The 14,788-nt window shown below is 45.0% G+C and overlaps 1 protein-coding gene across 6 annotated transcripts in view; it reads left to right on the top strand.

Annotated features, from left to right (window-relative positions):
- ANTKMT (adenine nucleotide translocase lysine methyltransferase) overlaps positions 1 to 14,788 on the top strand; it is a 603,385-nt gene that overhangs the window by 124,801 nt on the left and 463,796 nt on the right. For all 6 annotated transcript variants that reach the window (XM_069647010.1, XM_069647009.1, XM_069647007.1 and 3 more), the window contains exon 2: positions 6,899 to 7,062. In XM_069647010.1, coding sequence (XP_069503111.1) covers positions 6,901 to 7,062 — 162 coding nt within the window. In that variant the 5' untranslated portion in view covers positions 6,899 to 6,900. The remainder of the gene's footprint in view (positions 1 to 6,898; positions 7,063 to 14,788) is intronic.

Here is a 14,788-nt window from a genome sequence, read left to right as displayed (position 1 = left end):
TGCTGACGCCACACTTCCTGTATATACTTGAAGTAATCCTGCACTCCTTCTCTTAACTGTTCTCGGAATGCTTCGTCCCTCAGAGACTCACTCCTAAGTCTCCATGTCGGGATGCGTGCCCTCGGGGGTGAGACTCGCCATGTGACCACCAGCGGGGCATGATCTGACAGTACCTGTGCTTTATATTCCACCCTTTCGAATTTGCCCAGGGTGTCCTCTCCTGTAAAAATATCCAATCTCATGTACAGGGCTTAGGGAGCGGTGTAATGTGAATAACCACGGGCGTGTGGGTGTAGAGTCCGCCATATAGCTGAGAGTTTAAATGCTTGCAACAATGTGCCAAGGGCTTTGGCGGGGGCCGGGTCCCCACATTTGTCATCCGATCTGTCTCGTGCAGGGTTCAGCGTGCAGTTAAAAGTCCCCTCCCCATATCAATGTACCATCTCTGTGTGGACTTATTAGTGGGTATAACGTGCGTTTTTTGTTTGGTGCTTATGTATTGATAACATAAAATTCCCTGTGCTCTATCCAACCTTGCAATACGAACGTCCTTCCCTCTTTATCCTGAAAAGTCTCAAGCATTCTCAAAGGCACCGACGGTGCCACCCATATTATTACACCCCTAGCATAAGCAGAGTATGACAAGCCCAGCGTCGTGCCCCTCCATTTTTTAGCGAAAGCCATTTGTTTCTCTTTTGCGAGGTACGTTTTTTGCAAGAGCACAATTTCAATTTTCTGGCACCGTAGGTAAGTCATAACTCTGTTACTTTTAATGTATTTAATGTAACTGCTGAGGCCCCTGACATTCCAGGATATTATTCTAAGCTCCCCATCACACTTAAAAATTCTAACATGTACCATTAGTCCAATGTTCAAGTTCAGCATAATACAGTGTGGGCACATAGGCTAACACCCCTCTAAATATCCCAACTCCCCAACCCCCCCAACAATTGCCCAGCTCAATCCCTTGTGCTCAGGCCTCCCCACTTCTCACCTCAGCCCCAGGATCATGTCCTGGTGCGTAGGGCGCAGTAGGCGGATACGTACCCGCTAGTAACCGTTAGTATCTGCACAGAGCCTTGCACTGAAAACTATTTTTCAGAGCCCTTTTGTCATATATATTTATTTGTGGACATTCATGCAGCTAGTCATTACATTTTATAGACACTCATCTCACGAATGGCTTCAGCAGTACACACATGCTGTATTGTTGCTGATTGTATGTCTTGGGTGAAAATAACTTCTGGTCACATTAAAAATATCAGTAAAACATTGCTAATCAAATAAAGTTTAATTAGCATACTCTGCTAATCAATTCTTGAAAACAAATGTGTGCTTTCCGTCCACATAACATAACTGTAACAAAGTTGCTACTCAGTCAGTAGTGGAGGGACATTGAAGGAAGAAGATGGATATGGAGTTGGTTAGAGAGTGGAGCAACTTGGAGAACAGAAGCAGATGACGGTGGAAAGTGCACAGAGGGTGTTGGAGAAAGAGAGCAGGGGGAGAAGAGTTTGGTAAGCGTTAAGAAAGAGGTTGTGGTTATAGCAGGAGGCAGCGGTGACAGAGTTACTGAGGAGGTTGTTGTTCTCTTCCTCTCCCTGGAAACCCACAACACCGGGAGCTTGCAAAGAATGTCCAAGGCGAGATACGGACCTGGACATTTCGGGAAGTTTAAGTTGAGCACACCCTGTTATCCCAAGGACACGTGATTTTGATTCTCTGAGAGACCTCTTCATATAGTTTAGTTCCGAAGGTGCTCTATAACCTTTGGAGACGATCACCATCCTGGTCACTTTTTTTCTAGAAGACCTGTTTGTTATTTTGGTCACTTCTTATACACTGACCATAATAAGACACTTGACTGGACTGGAGCTGGGTTTGTTGACCCCGCCACGTGATAGCCCTGAAGAGGTACATGGGGCATCCCTCGGACCATCCCACCTTGCCCCAAGTCTGATGCAAAGGACTCTCAGAGGTATTACACTTCCCATCCGCCTGCCCCCAAGAAATCTGAATAATACCTCAGCAATATGTTGCTGCCTCATAGAGCCTGTGAATTATGATTCCACTGCTTGGTTGCCAAAATGAACAGTCATAGGATATTTTGCTGATGCAGTTGCGCCTCGCAGTGGCTTGTGGGAGGGATCCAAGAAGTTGCCAGCCCAACCGCTGTCAGTCAGTGAGGAGCTGCGCACAGGTGGTCTGCTTGTCAATGCACCGAATATGCAAATCATGAGAACTAAAAATGACAGACAAGCCTAAAAAAGGATTGATTCTCATTGTCAGGAAGGCAGCAGTAAGAGATTGTAAGCAGGTGAATCAGGACACTGGTACACCAGTCCATACAGCACCCTTATCGCCCACAAGTGCATACACTCCTGCATAGTATGGCCCCAGGTGCAGTTTCAAGGACCGATAAAAGGCACAGCCCTTTTCAAAGAGCTTTGATGGGGGGTGAGGAGTTAGCAAGCATGTTCTCTATGTGGTAGGAGGTATCTATGCGTAGGAAGAAATTTGGAGGATGAGGAAGCGAAGAGAGGTGTTGGAAAGAGTCATTTGAAAGGAGGTTGGGGGCGAGTAGGAGAAGTGGAAAGGACATTAAAGTGGAAGCGGGTGAAAAAGCAGAGTTAGCAAAAGAAACATCAGTAAGGACAAACTGGGGGTGGGAGGGTAAAGGATATTTGGCAAAAGAGACACTAGTAAGGATAAAATGAAGATGGGAGGAGGAGAGCTGGTAAGAGGAAAATAAGTGAGGTGGAGGATGTTGGTAGGAGAGCTATAGAGTAAGTTGAAAAAGACATTCTGGAGGATGGAATAAGAGACACCAAAAGGGAGGTTGGAAGGACACCTAAGGAGGAAACGAGAAAGAAACCTAGAGGGTAAGAAAGGAGATATAATGAGGTGACTGGAAAGAAAGAGGGGCGGGGAGAAAGAGAGAGCAAAATAGAAGCTGGTAAGATATATCACACAGTTGGTTAGGGAGAGATCAAGGAGGAAGTGTGTGAGGGGGAGAGAGAGAGAGAGAGAGAGAGAGAGGAGATTGGAGGACATGTCATGGAGGTTGGAAAAGCTTATAAACAGGTGAGTGGTCAAAATATCAAAGAGGAGGTTGGAGCGAGGTATGAAGAGGAGCGTGGTGGAAATATCAAAGAGGTGGTTGTAGAAGGAGATGAAGAGAAGAACAGACAAGATTTCAAGCAAGAGTTTGGAGAGGAGGGTGTGAGGTTTGGAGGAGGTATTGAGGGAAATGCGGGAAAGAGCCCAAAGCAGCAGAGAAGGAGCTCTCAAGAAAAGGTAGTCATGCCTAAAAGCACAGTTTAATTTGGAGTCAGAAGGAGACACATCCGACAACAGACATGGTGGAGGGCAAGAGGAGAGAAGGTACGAGCTTGTGGCGGACCGTCAAGGGTGTGCAAAAAAGCGAAAAGTCATATTCAGCGGTACCCTTCATCTTCCTGCTCTTCTAGCATGCAAGTGCAGTGGACCGTGAGACCCAGGAGTCCGTGAAGCCAGAATCCAGGACGAGGGGAACAGGACCAGAGGCAATCAAGTAGACATGATTCTCGGAACCCCAGGACTGTAGGTGACTGTAAACAAAGCACCTGCTCTGTAAGGAACCCTGGATTGGCATTTAAAGAATGAAACTGTTCAAACCAAGGAAAAGCCATCTTCTTGTTTTAATATTTTGGTCCAACCATTTGAGTATCCTTAATCTATGTTCAAATATACCCTTTTGCCTTGGTCTTGTGTATCAACACAAGGCACCCTACCTGAGACGCTTCCCTGACCCCTCCAGCCACCCTTTCACAGCTGTAGGGCCCCCTCCTTGTTCCGCCCCCTTCAACATGTCCGCCTGACTTACTTAAGAAGTCTTGTCAGGGGTCCGGTCAAAGAGGCTCTACATTTGTACTTGGATACATGTCTAGAACAAACCTCTGGAAATGTCTTGAGGCCCACACAGGTTTCCCCAAATTGGCAATACCACTGCCCATGTTAGGGGCACCCAATCATCTCTGCCTTCTGATCCCAGTTGCTTAGTCCTGTAAAATAAATTGCCAATTTCTTTATTGAAACCAACCTCCTGATTGGCTTTCATTGGCCCTAGTATTTCCTATAGCCAACTGGTAGTGCCATGATCCTCAATATCCTCAATAGCCCTTATTAACCTATGGAGAAAGAATTGTCGATGCTCACATCTTTTAATGTCCTACCTAAAAAGTGCTGCGTTGGAACATCCGAGCTGACGCGAGGGACGCAGACGCAGCACTTTTCAGGTGGGAAAGTAACCCAGGGAAACACGGAAAAGGGAACACCATTTCGCGCGTCCACAGAAAGGGAACAAGACCATGGATGTGTTTAAAACTAATGCCCTGTTTTGAGGAAGGCTCAGCCAGAGCCGAAACACGTGTCAATAAAAGGGCACTCCTACGGGAGATGCGCAATTTCACAATTTCCATTTGAGTCACCATATTATTCCAACCATGAATCTATGTGCCGCAGTCAATCCAAAAACCTCGCAGGGGAGGTAGTGGCTCCTCCGGTTTCACTTTCACAGTGACGCAACACCAGCCATTTGCTTTTTTCGAAATAAAGGGCGCAAGACTGAAGAGGTTGACTCCCAAAAACGACCTCAAAAATCATTCAAAAACTCATATATTTTAAACCTTTGTCTCGAGGCTTTCATGTTGTTCATCATTTTCTTTGCGGGTCAAGAGGTTTTGGCGCCCGGTAAATACTGTTTTTATTAATTGACTGGACCTACTGAGACAGTTTAGCAAATTAAAAGCTTGTTTCAGAGATCTGTGTGCAAGTTGGAGTTGCAAGTTTGAGTTTGACCTGCCCACTGAACCCTTCATCTTTGTGAGGTTGATGAATTGAATGGCACTCGAAGTTACATGTCTTGACACCGTTTAGCACAAGAATTATCCAGCATGATGCACTGTATTAAGTATTTGTTTATTATTTGAACTGTTGATGTGCTCTGTAGCCCGGGGTCTTTTCCAGACCTAGCAACTCCCCTGGCTAGCGGGTAGGCCTCCTAGGCTTCACTACCCTAAGTGAATAGACGTGGACAAATACGTGCTTTTTTACAATGATGTACCCAAAGCCGGATGTGGCACAATGATGGCCACCAAATAGAAGCAGGCAGCAGTGCTTCCTTTACTCACTGTGCCTACACCCGGCTGTTGCTCTATATCTGCAATTCAGGTGAAGTAGCAATTCCTCTCCCTAAACTTGGGCAGGGCAGCGCACAGGGGCAGGCCTGGCATGCAGAAACAGTACTGCCTCCCTTGCCCTGTATGTCTGCACAGTGATCGAAATGTTTAAAGAAAAGTATTGGAACTATGTTTCCCCCTGCCAGTGCCCCCCACCACGCTCAACACCTACCCCATTCTCAACCCCCCAATTCAAACCCCATGATGTGATATGGCATTTGGAACGCGCCTATACACAAGTGTTTCAAGGCGTGACGAGGCAAGGAGGGGAACAAAGGGAGGACGGACAACGATCCTACTAGGCCAGGTGATACTGATCAAGTGCAGGGGAGGGGGAAAGGGGAAAAGTATGAGGGGAAAGGGGGAGGGGCAGTGCAATACATAGGATAAACCGTAAATAAATAATAAATAAGAAGTGCGGCCAGCTGGTGGCAAGTGCAAGGGTAAGTGCAGACATCAGGTGTCAGGTGCTGATAGGGGGCTGTAGGGACACAGAAACTGCCCCCGGGTGCAAGGGTTGCCAGGGGGGGGGGGCAGTGCAGGTGTGCAACTGGCAGGGAGGGGACCTGGGCCCAAGAACAGAGGGTAGCCAGGTGACCAGCCAGATTCAGTTTCAGCCAGGAGTTCATGCCTTCCTTTTCTCCACTCCGCCCAACACTGCTGTATTTAAATGACCCCTATTAGTTCGTTATTGTCCCCCAGAGCATGCAGCTTTAAGCAGCCTCCCCCTTCCAATCACCCACCAGTCCTACCTCTTAAGGGACACCCCAGGGTTGTAGCCAGACACCGGTGCCCATTATCTGTACAGACACTGTCTGCAGCAATCCATGATAAATTGCAGAAGACACAGATCACTGCCAAGCGGGGCTTTGTGACTGCTGCTTGGCAATGAGCATTATGTCCCAGGCAGTCTAGCACCTACCAGATAGCCATGGTGTGACACAGGTGTCTTACCAGCAAGTCCAGGTTCAAATCCCCAGTAGGGGACAAGTTAAATAAATGAAGGTGTCCTTCGCCAGTTCCAACGAAGTAAGGGAACGATCACGATGACTGATTTCCCGAAAAAGTAAGGGAACGTCGTACCCTTTAGTTTCCAACTTCCCGCCCACTTTGACCTCTGTGTCTACATGCCTTGGAACATTGCACACAAGTCACCATGTCGACTGGAACTAGTACCAATTCCTTTGTTTGACATGTTCACAGCAGAGCACACTCTCAGGGCATCCAGGTGGAGGCAATGGCACATAGTCAGATACAAACCTATGTCCTAAGAACACCCTTGTGACATTGCAGTCATGTTTACATAGTCTGACCTTCACTGGGAAAAGGGAAGTATCTATAGCAGTTTTCTTCTTGAACTAACAGTCTTTATATCGAAAATTATATACCGAATCACTTATATATCTAAACATATACCTTGACAATGCTTTTATCGAATATATTTATGGTGGTGTAAAGGGGTAATTTTTTGGGGGAAACGGTTAGGATGGATTTTTAGGGGTCGGAAACGGGGGTTTGGCGGGGAAAATTCAATTTTCAAGGTATATGTTTCCATATATAAGTGATTCGGTATAAAGCCATGTAACCCACCGTTCTCCTACCATTTACTTTTGTTCCCAGCTGGTGATTTCTTTTCACAGAGACGCTAAGAGGCTTGAAATGCTTTCTTTTGCTGGCAGGGATGAATCAGGATGACTTGGAAGACTCAAGATCCCAGCTACAGGGACAGTCAGTCGGGGGATGGGGCCTGCTGAAGATGGCAGGATGCTGCGGTTTGGCATCCTATGCCGTGTGGGCAGTCATCCTGATGCCGGGTTTCCGGAGGGTGCCTTTGAAATTGCAGGTAACTTGTCTTTCTTGGCTGTGATTACACACACCTGTTTTTTCCTTCCCTGTGTGTGCAGTGATTCTTTATTAACAGATTGAGAGCATGCGCGAAAAGAGAAATTCTCAAAACATAGGGTGACGTTTGAAATATGCAAAAACAGCAGAGGGACTCTGGGTACGTTCCCATTTTAGGTGAAGAGAATCCTAAGTGAGATGCATCAATGACACCAATGGCACCATATTTGGTCCCCTCACATGCCTGCTTTCTGGCAAAGTCTTTAAGCATTGGGTTATGTTATGTAACAAGGCATTTACACTGTGCCAAATCACCACTGTAGTGGTGTCAGAGTGCCTGGCGTGTCTGTAGGTTGGCGTATTTTGCCTCGACCCAAGGAATGCAGACCTTAGACTGTGGAGCTAGTATAGGAATAGGGAAAAGAGGATATCCTTTTTGGCTGCGTGATCGGCATGAGATGCGCTCCAGCTCCCTAGCTGAATCATGGTGGCTTTTTGACTTGGTAGTACCTTTTACATTGTTCCACGGGGCTAACTCAGGAATGGCAATTCCGGTCTGCCAAGCGAGGAGGCCAAATGTGGCCCCTGTGTAGAAAGGGGTTCTATGAGACTCATTACAAGTTGGGAGGTGCGTATATTACTGTATACCGCCACATTACCACACCACCCAACTATAACTTTGGCGGAAAGTAGGAGGATTCACGTCCAGCTATGAACTGGAGGTAAATTCGCCAGCTTTCCTCCAAATTTCATCAGAATTCCTACAGCGGTAATTCTGCCAAAAACCCCCCATTGAGTCCAATGGACTCCAGTTAATGGGGACTAACGCCACCTACCACCACTTGTACTCCAACGGTAATACTGCTGCCCAAGTGGCAGTAACGGTAATACAGTTTGGTGGTATCTCTGGGGATTTACCGCCGAGTTACCACCAAACTTGTAATGAGCCCCATAGATATATTTACATAGTTGTAAAAATGCTTTTGCAACTAAATAACAAGGATTACATTTTGCTCATGCAAACAACAATGGCTCTTTTTGAAGCTTTTTCACTGACCGTAATCATGCCCTACATCCACTGCCATCATATATATATCTCAATTTTCTTGTTTTCTTTGGTCTCTTCAATTGAGAGTTACATATTGCTTCTCATTGGTTTTGGAGTGCCATCTATGTTGTGGGGCCCAGCGAGGTCACGCGAGCCGGCCTCATCAGGGCTGGGGGTGCCAGCACCTCGTTGGGTTGGTGTTAGGACTGATTTTCTATACTCTGGCCGGGTGGACAGATGTATAGAAGGCCAGCCTATATGGTGACAGGGACAACTTTGGGAAGCTGTAGCCAAACCAGTTTAGGTAGCAGTGACAGGCGGTCTAGGCTAAGTTCTTCAGAGGCGGTGAGCTTGTAAAGGGTCCACAATGAGGTCACACAATGGGAGTCACAAATTGCACGTAGACAGGATGTATAAAAATACAGTTATTTAATTATGGCCAAAACACATTATAGAAAAATGAATACAAGCAGGTAGACTTATCACACAATACTATCAAACTAAACACATATATACATTCACTTGGTTCAAATGCACACTACAAATCAAATACTCCTGCAAAGGAATGGATAGACAAGTAATATACACAAAAAGGTCCAAAGAGATGATCCCTGGCTAAAATTGTCCAGCCCTAAGTTGCCAGGGGCCTTGTGCCCTATTGTTCAGGATACAGTTAAACAGAATTTAGGACGCAGGAAAAAAAACGCAGGTAGGGTGTCTGGGGTCCAGTGAAGGGTTCTTAGAGTTAACAATCAATGTACACTAATGCCCAAAATTATCCCCAAGAGTCAGAGTCTTGCAAAGGCAACCGTTGGCAAAGCCAATAGTGTAAGAAATGGGATTCATATAAGCCCATTGACTTATAATCGGAGTATAGGGTAGGAGAACAGGCGAAACATCACTGCTGCCACCAGCCCATCTTTTAAGCACATCTAGAGTAACCAAAAATCCTCTGAGTTTTATTCTAGGGCAAAACAAAAATGCACCCCATTGCACTGCAGTGTAAGCTGCTTTGTACAATGATAAAAAGTTACCACAAGTGATACAAAAGTAACCACAAGTAGCAACATAGAATGACGACTAAGGGAAACACTGTCAGAATACTGATAGCCTGAATGACATATCAGTTTCCCCATAACATGTGAGCAAAGGCCAGTGGAGTGAAGTTCGAGGTGCCACTGTACTGCAAAAAGTACAGGTCAGATTAAAAAATAAAAGCAAAAAGTTTGGGGGTTCCATAAAGATGGAAGGAAAGGTGCAGTAAAGAGAATCTTTCCTAATAGTTGCCAGGATCACCCAGTCATACTGTGGTTCAGGGCAGACCCTGGTAGGCTCTGCTTACACAGGCCTGGGGTGTCGGGGCACCCATGGATGCCTGAAGCATCCGGTTGCTAGATCGGCTGGTGCGGTCCCTGGCCACCATGGTGGAATGAGGGTCCAACAGCAACAAGGCGTGCAGGGCCGTGACCGCACGGTGCGGGCCTGCAGGCACAGAATGGGAGACGGATGCAGTAAATCCATTCTTGAAGTCATGACACATCTCAAAGGAGCCGGACACCACAATCTAGTGAATCCTTGTAGAGTATTTAGACATTAAAAATCACATAATCTGCTTGCTGAATAGTTTGTTTCCCAGACAGAACACAAAGTATACATATTCTTACCGTATTACAAATACCTTGTTACAGACGGGACACCCCCAGTAGCCCTTTTTCAGCTCTGAACACCCCCCCTTCCCCCAACAGCCAGCGTCTTCCTTGTATAATACATTTATTTCCCTAGCCTTCAACACAACGTTTTTTCTAGACGAAATCCAATAAAATCGTTATGCTCTGTTGTCTGTTTTTCAATTCAGTGTTTTAACCTGCTTTTGATCTGTGAACATGTTCTAAGATATCTTACAATCCAGGCACTCAGAAAGGGGGTGGGGGGGGCTAGTGTGATAGTTTGATAATACATTGATTGAGAGTTAAGTCTCTGCACAGCTCAGGGTTTGTGCGCCGGGGGCAAGGGGTGTACGTGTTACTTGACTGTTATCACACACGTTTATGGCTGTATAGTGCTTCGTGGCACAGTACGGCAACCTCACATTAATGAAGAGCATGGGCGTCTCTTTCCGTCAACAACAGAAGATCAGTGCTCCAAAAGATCAGCATTGAAAGGCCCCTAATCCCTAATGGCCAGTTCTTTAGTAAGGGATGCGTGGGTGGATAGCCCTGAAGACACTTCAAGGTTAAGGTGGTTTTCAATATGCAAGCTCCGTGCTGCGGATGCAGCCCTGAGACCAGTCATGGCCCCTGTCTGCAAACCGTTGACGGTTCCATGATATGTTGTGGAGACTGAACACCTCTTAGGCAGTCCCTGGTTGCCTCTGTGAATAATCTGCATATAAACCACCCCTTCCAACCACTTCCCTGAGGTGCAGTTGCCTAGTTAGGGTAAGTGGTGACAGTAGGATGAACTGGGAAACAGCTCAGTTTACTGCACAACTTGTTCATTGTACATCAGTGAAGTCTTCAGGCACCTGGAGACCCTTTTAATAACAACAGTTGACATTGGGTGCATGTCAGAAGTGTATGTCAGAAGTGAAAGTCTATCTCAATAAATATTTTCTTTTTGATACCTGGGCTGGTCCACCCCCATCAACCCTCTTTCCTTCACCCTCAATCCTATGCCTCCTCTTCCTTTAACCTTATTTATTTACTTTTATTTATTCATTCAATTCTTCTAATGCGCCAAATGGCCATAGGCCTCAAGGCGGACACAAATAACACACAGATAGCGAGATACAAAAGTACAGGAGCAGGAGAGTGATAACGAGGAGGACTAGCCAAAAAAAGTGTGCTTTTACTGCTTTTTTAAAACAAAGCAGGGAAGAGATAGAACGTATTTTGTTTGAGAGGGCATTCCATTCCCTGGATGCCTGCACTGAAAAGTTGCATCCACCAAAATTAGACAGTTTGAAACGTGACTGTTTGAGTTTGTGCGAATCCCCTGATCGCAGTGCACGTTCAGGTTTATTGGAGTCAATTGTTTCATAAGATAAGGAGGGGCAGTGGATGACCAGCATTTGTGAGCCAGTGTTAGAATCTTATGAGGAATCCTGCGCACTATAGGCAACCAGTGTAACTTATTTCTGGCTTCAGAAACGTGATTATGTTTTCGCAAACCGTAAATGGCGCGAACAGCACTATTCTGCACCATCTGCAGTGACTGAATATTTGACTTCGAGGTCCCTGCCAAAAGACTATTACAATAATCCATTCTCGAGTTAATAAGGGCAGGTGCTAAGGTGAATCTATTCTCAACAGAGATGTAGCGTCTGATTTGGTTAAGGAGTTTAATCGCGTAACCACAGGAGGTCCTAATATGGGATACATGATCTTTCATATTAAGTTCTGCATCAACATGGACGCCTAGTGTTTTTACGCTAGTGGATACAGGAATCTTTTTATTTTTTTTTATTTGCTTATTTATAAAATTTACACATATATAATCAATCAAACAATCAGAACAATAAATACTCAGCAAAAATATACAGGATAACAGAATATTATATATACTTAACTTGCAGTAAATCAGTAAATACCCAGAAAGTCATCCCACACCTTTCCATACAACCTCAACTTCCCTTGCCTCTTGTAAACCACCCTTTCCATGGATGCAAGGGCAGACATGCCCTCCACCCAATCATCAAGAGAAGGCGCGTTCCGCGATTTCCAGCCCCTGAGGACCAACTTTTTACCCAGACAAGCTCCACGGAGTAAAAACGTTTTCCGTGACACAGAGATCATCCAGCAAATCTCCACCTCCCAAAATCATTGTCATAAAATCCAATTCAACATCCAAATTCAAAACACGCAGACAGGCACCACAAACATCATGCCAAAATCCCCGTACACGCACACATTCCCACAACAGATGTTCCAAACTTCCCTGTTTATTCCCACAACACCAGCATTCATCCGAGTCCATCAGCCCCCTCTTAAACATTCGCTGCGGGCTCCAAAACACTCTATTGAGGATCTTTATCTGTCTTGACCGTTCCACCATATCAATTGCGCAGAGTTTAACATTCGCACACATATCCAACCACATCTCAGGCGAAATCACACACCCTAACCTCCTTCCCCATTCATCTCTCAAGTTTGAATTTTCCTTATAAGCAGACACAATACAATTATATATCCTGCTAGCAATGGAACAACCACCTGGCTCCCTCTCCACAAGATAGAGATTCACAATTGAACTTCCTAGCTCTGCCACATCACCGATACATCTTTTCAATTTCCTGAAGTCTTCAGTTCTGAAATTATCAATGTGAAACTTTGCTCGTAACTCACGTTCCCCAATCCACCCTCCATCCACCAGAACATCATCAATCCAAAGCACCCCGCCTAGAAACCAATCCGGCCAGAATAAAGACCTTCCCCCGATTGCAATCAATGGGTTCAACCAAATGGATGAGTGAATGGTCTTTGAAGCAACCGAGCCCAACAATTCATGAACCTGTCTCCACGTCTCTCTCAGAAAAACCGTCAAAGGCAATTTTTTACATGACTTATTTGTCGCCGTGAGAATAGCCCTTGGAGGGAGCGGACCCAACTTACTTGCCTCTGCAATTACCCATTTATCAGGCAAATCCATCAAAAAAGGCACAATAAAATGACTTGAAAAGGCCAAATGATATGCCCTGAAGTTCGGTACACCCAGACCACCTTTTTCTACTGGCAACTGAAGTTTCCACAATTTAAGCCTAGGCGGCATATTATCCCACAGGAATGACTGCAACAAACCATCAATTTTTTTTCCAGTAATGTTGACCAATTTTCATCGGAAGCATACCTAGAACAAAATTAATCTTAGGAGCTGCATTCATTTTGATAGCGTTCACCTTGCCCCATAGGGACAAATGAAGCAAAGACCACCTCAGGATGCTCATTTTCAAATCAGTACATACCTCATTCATGTTTACCACAACCATCTCATCCACCAGTGGGGTTAGCCATATACCCAAGTATTTCAGTTTCCTTTCACACAATTGAAACCCGATCCCAGTAATCAAATTCCTGTCACAATATCCTGAAATTGGTAACGCCTCCGATTTAGACCAGTTAACCTTAAATCCAGCCACCGCATGAAATCTTTCCAAAGCATTCAGCAAGGCCGGAAGGGACACTGCTAAATTCCGTAACAACAAAAGTAGGTCATCCGCATAAAACCACAACCTTTGGTCAGCACCATGAAAACCCAGACCCTGTATCCCCACATCACTCCTTAAGGCAATCGCCAATGGTTCCATGGCCAAAACAAATATCAGGGGGGATAAAGGACATCCCTGTCTCGTACCCCTTCGTAGCACAAAGGAGTCTGACAATTGCCCATTAGTTCTGACAGCGGCAGTCGGACAAGCATATAGCAAGACGATCCATGAAATAAATTCCTCTCCCAAATTCATAGCGCGCAATACTGAAAAAAGATAGTTCCAATCAACACGATCAAACGCTTTCTCTGCGTCCAAGGAAAGCACCGCAACATCATCATCTATATCCTGTGCATGTGTCATCAACAACAATAAATTCCTAATATTGCTAGATGTCCTCCGGCCATGAACAAAGCCCGATTGATTAGTGTGCACTAACTTCACAAGAAGATTCTGCAAACGAAGGGCCAATAGTTTCGCAAGGATCTTATTATCAGTATTAATCAAACTGATCGGACGGTAATTCGAAGTCAAACAACCATCCTTACCCTTTTTCAGAAAAACCGATATAATGGCATGACTAGTAGAAGCAGGAAGCAAACCTCCCACTCTGGATTCTATGAACATATCCCGCATAAGTTCTACCACTGAATCAGGTAAGATTTTATAAAATTCAGCAGGCAGACCATCCGGACCCGGAGACTTGCCCGAGTTCAACTTCCCAATCGCAGTTTTCAATTCATCCACAGTCAAAGCCTCATTCAACATTGCATTCTCCAAATCATTCACTCTAGGTATCTCCAATCCTTCAAAAAAGGAACCATTCAATCCATTGACACCCAACTCACTTTGATAGAGTTTCATGTAATACTCCCTAAAAGTCTCATTAATCAATTTCGGGTCACAAGTCACCTGACCATTCTCTCTATTAATAGAAGTGATAGATCTTTCTGATTGCTGTTGTCTTTATCTATAGGCAAGCCAGCGATCGCACTTTTCACCATATTCAAAATACGAACATTTCAATTTAAACAAATCCTTCTCAGACCTCATTTTCAAAGTTTCATTCAATTCTCTCTGTAGTTCCCTCAATCTTCTCTTTTTTTCCATGTTCCCAGAGTCATTAATCATCTCCAGTGAAAGTTGCTTAATACTTTGTTCCAAATTCATACTTATGTCCACCATACATTTCTTCCTGCTACTGGACAAACCTAGAATTAAGCCCCACATTGTACATTTAAATGCCTCCCATACTGTCCCAACAGTCATACCATCTGTCCTGTTTTCCAGAACAAAATGATCAGCCTCAGATCTGATTTTCTCCACAATCTTTTCATCTCGAAGAATTGAGGTGTTCATTCTCCAACAAAACGATCTAGGAGTATCGAACTGCAAATCTACGTTCATAAACACAGGTGCATGGTCAGTGACAGCAATACAACCAATCTCACAGCTTTTCAAATTCAGGGTTGCTGA

The sequence above is a fragment of the Ambystoma mexicanum genome, chromosome 2q (genome assembly GCF_040938575.1).
Source record: "Ambystoma mexicanum isolate Mex_15411 chromosome 2q, UKY_AmexF1_1, whole genome shotgun sequence".
Classification (NCBI taxonomy): Eukaryota; Metazoa; Chordata; class Amphibia; order Caudata; family Ambystomatidae; genus Ambystoma; species Ambystoma mexicanum.
This window is presented reverse-complemented; position numbering and strand designations above follow the sequence as displayed.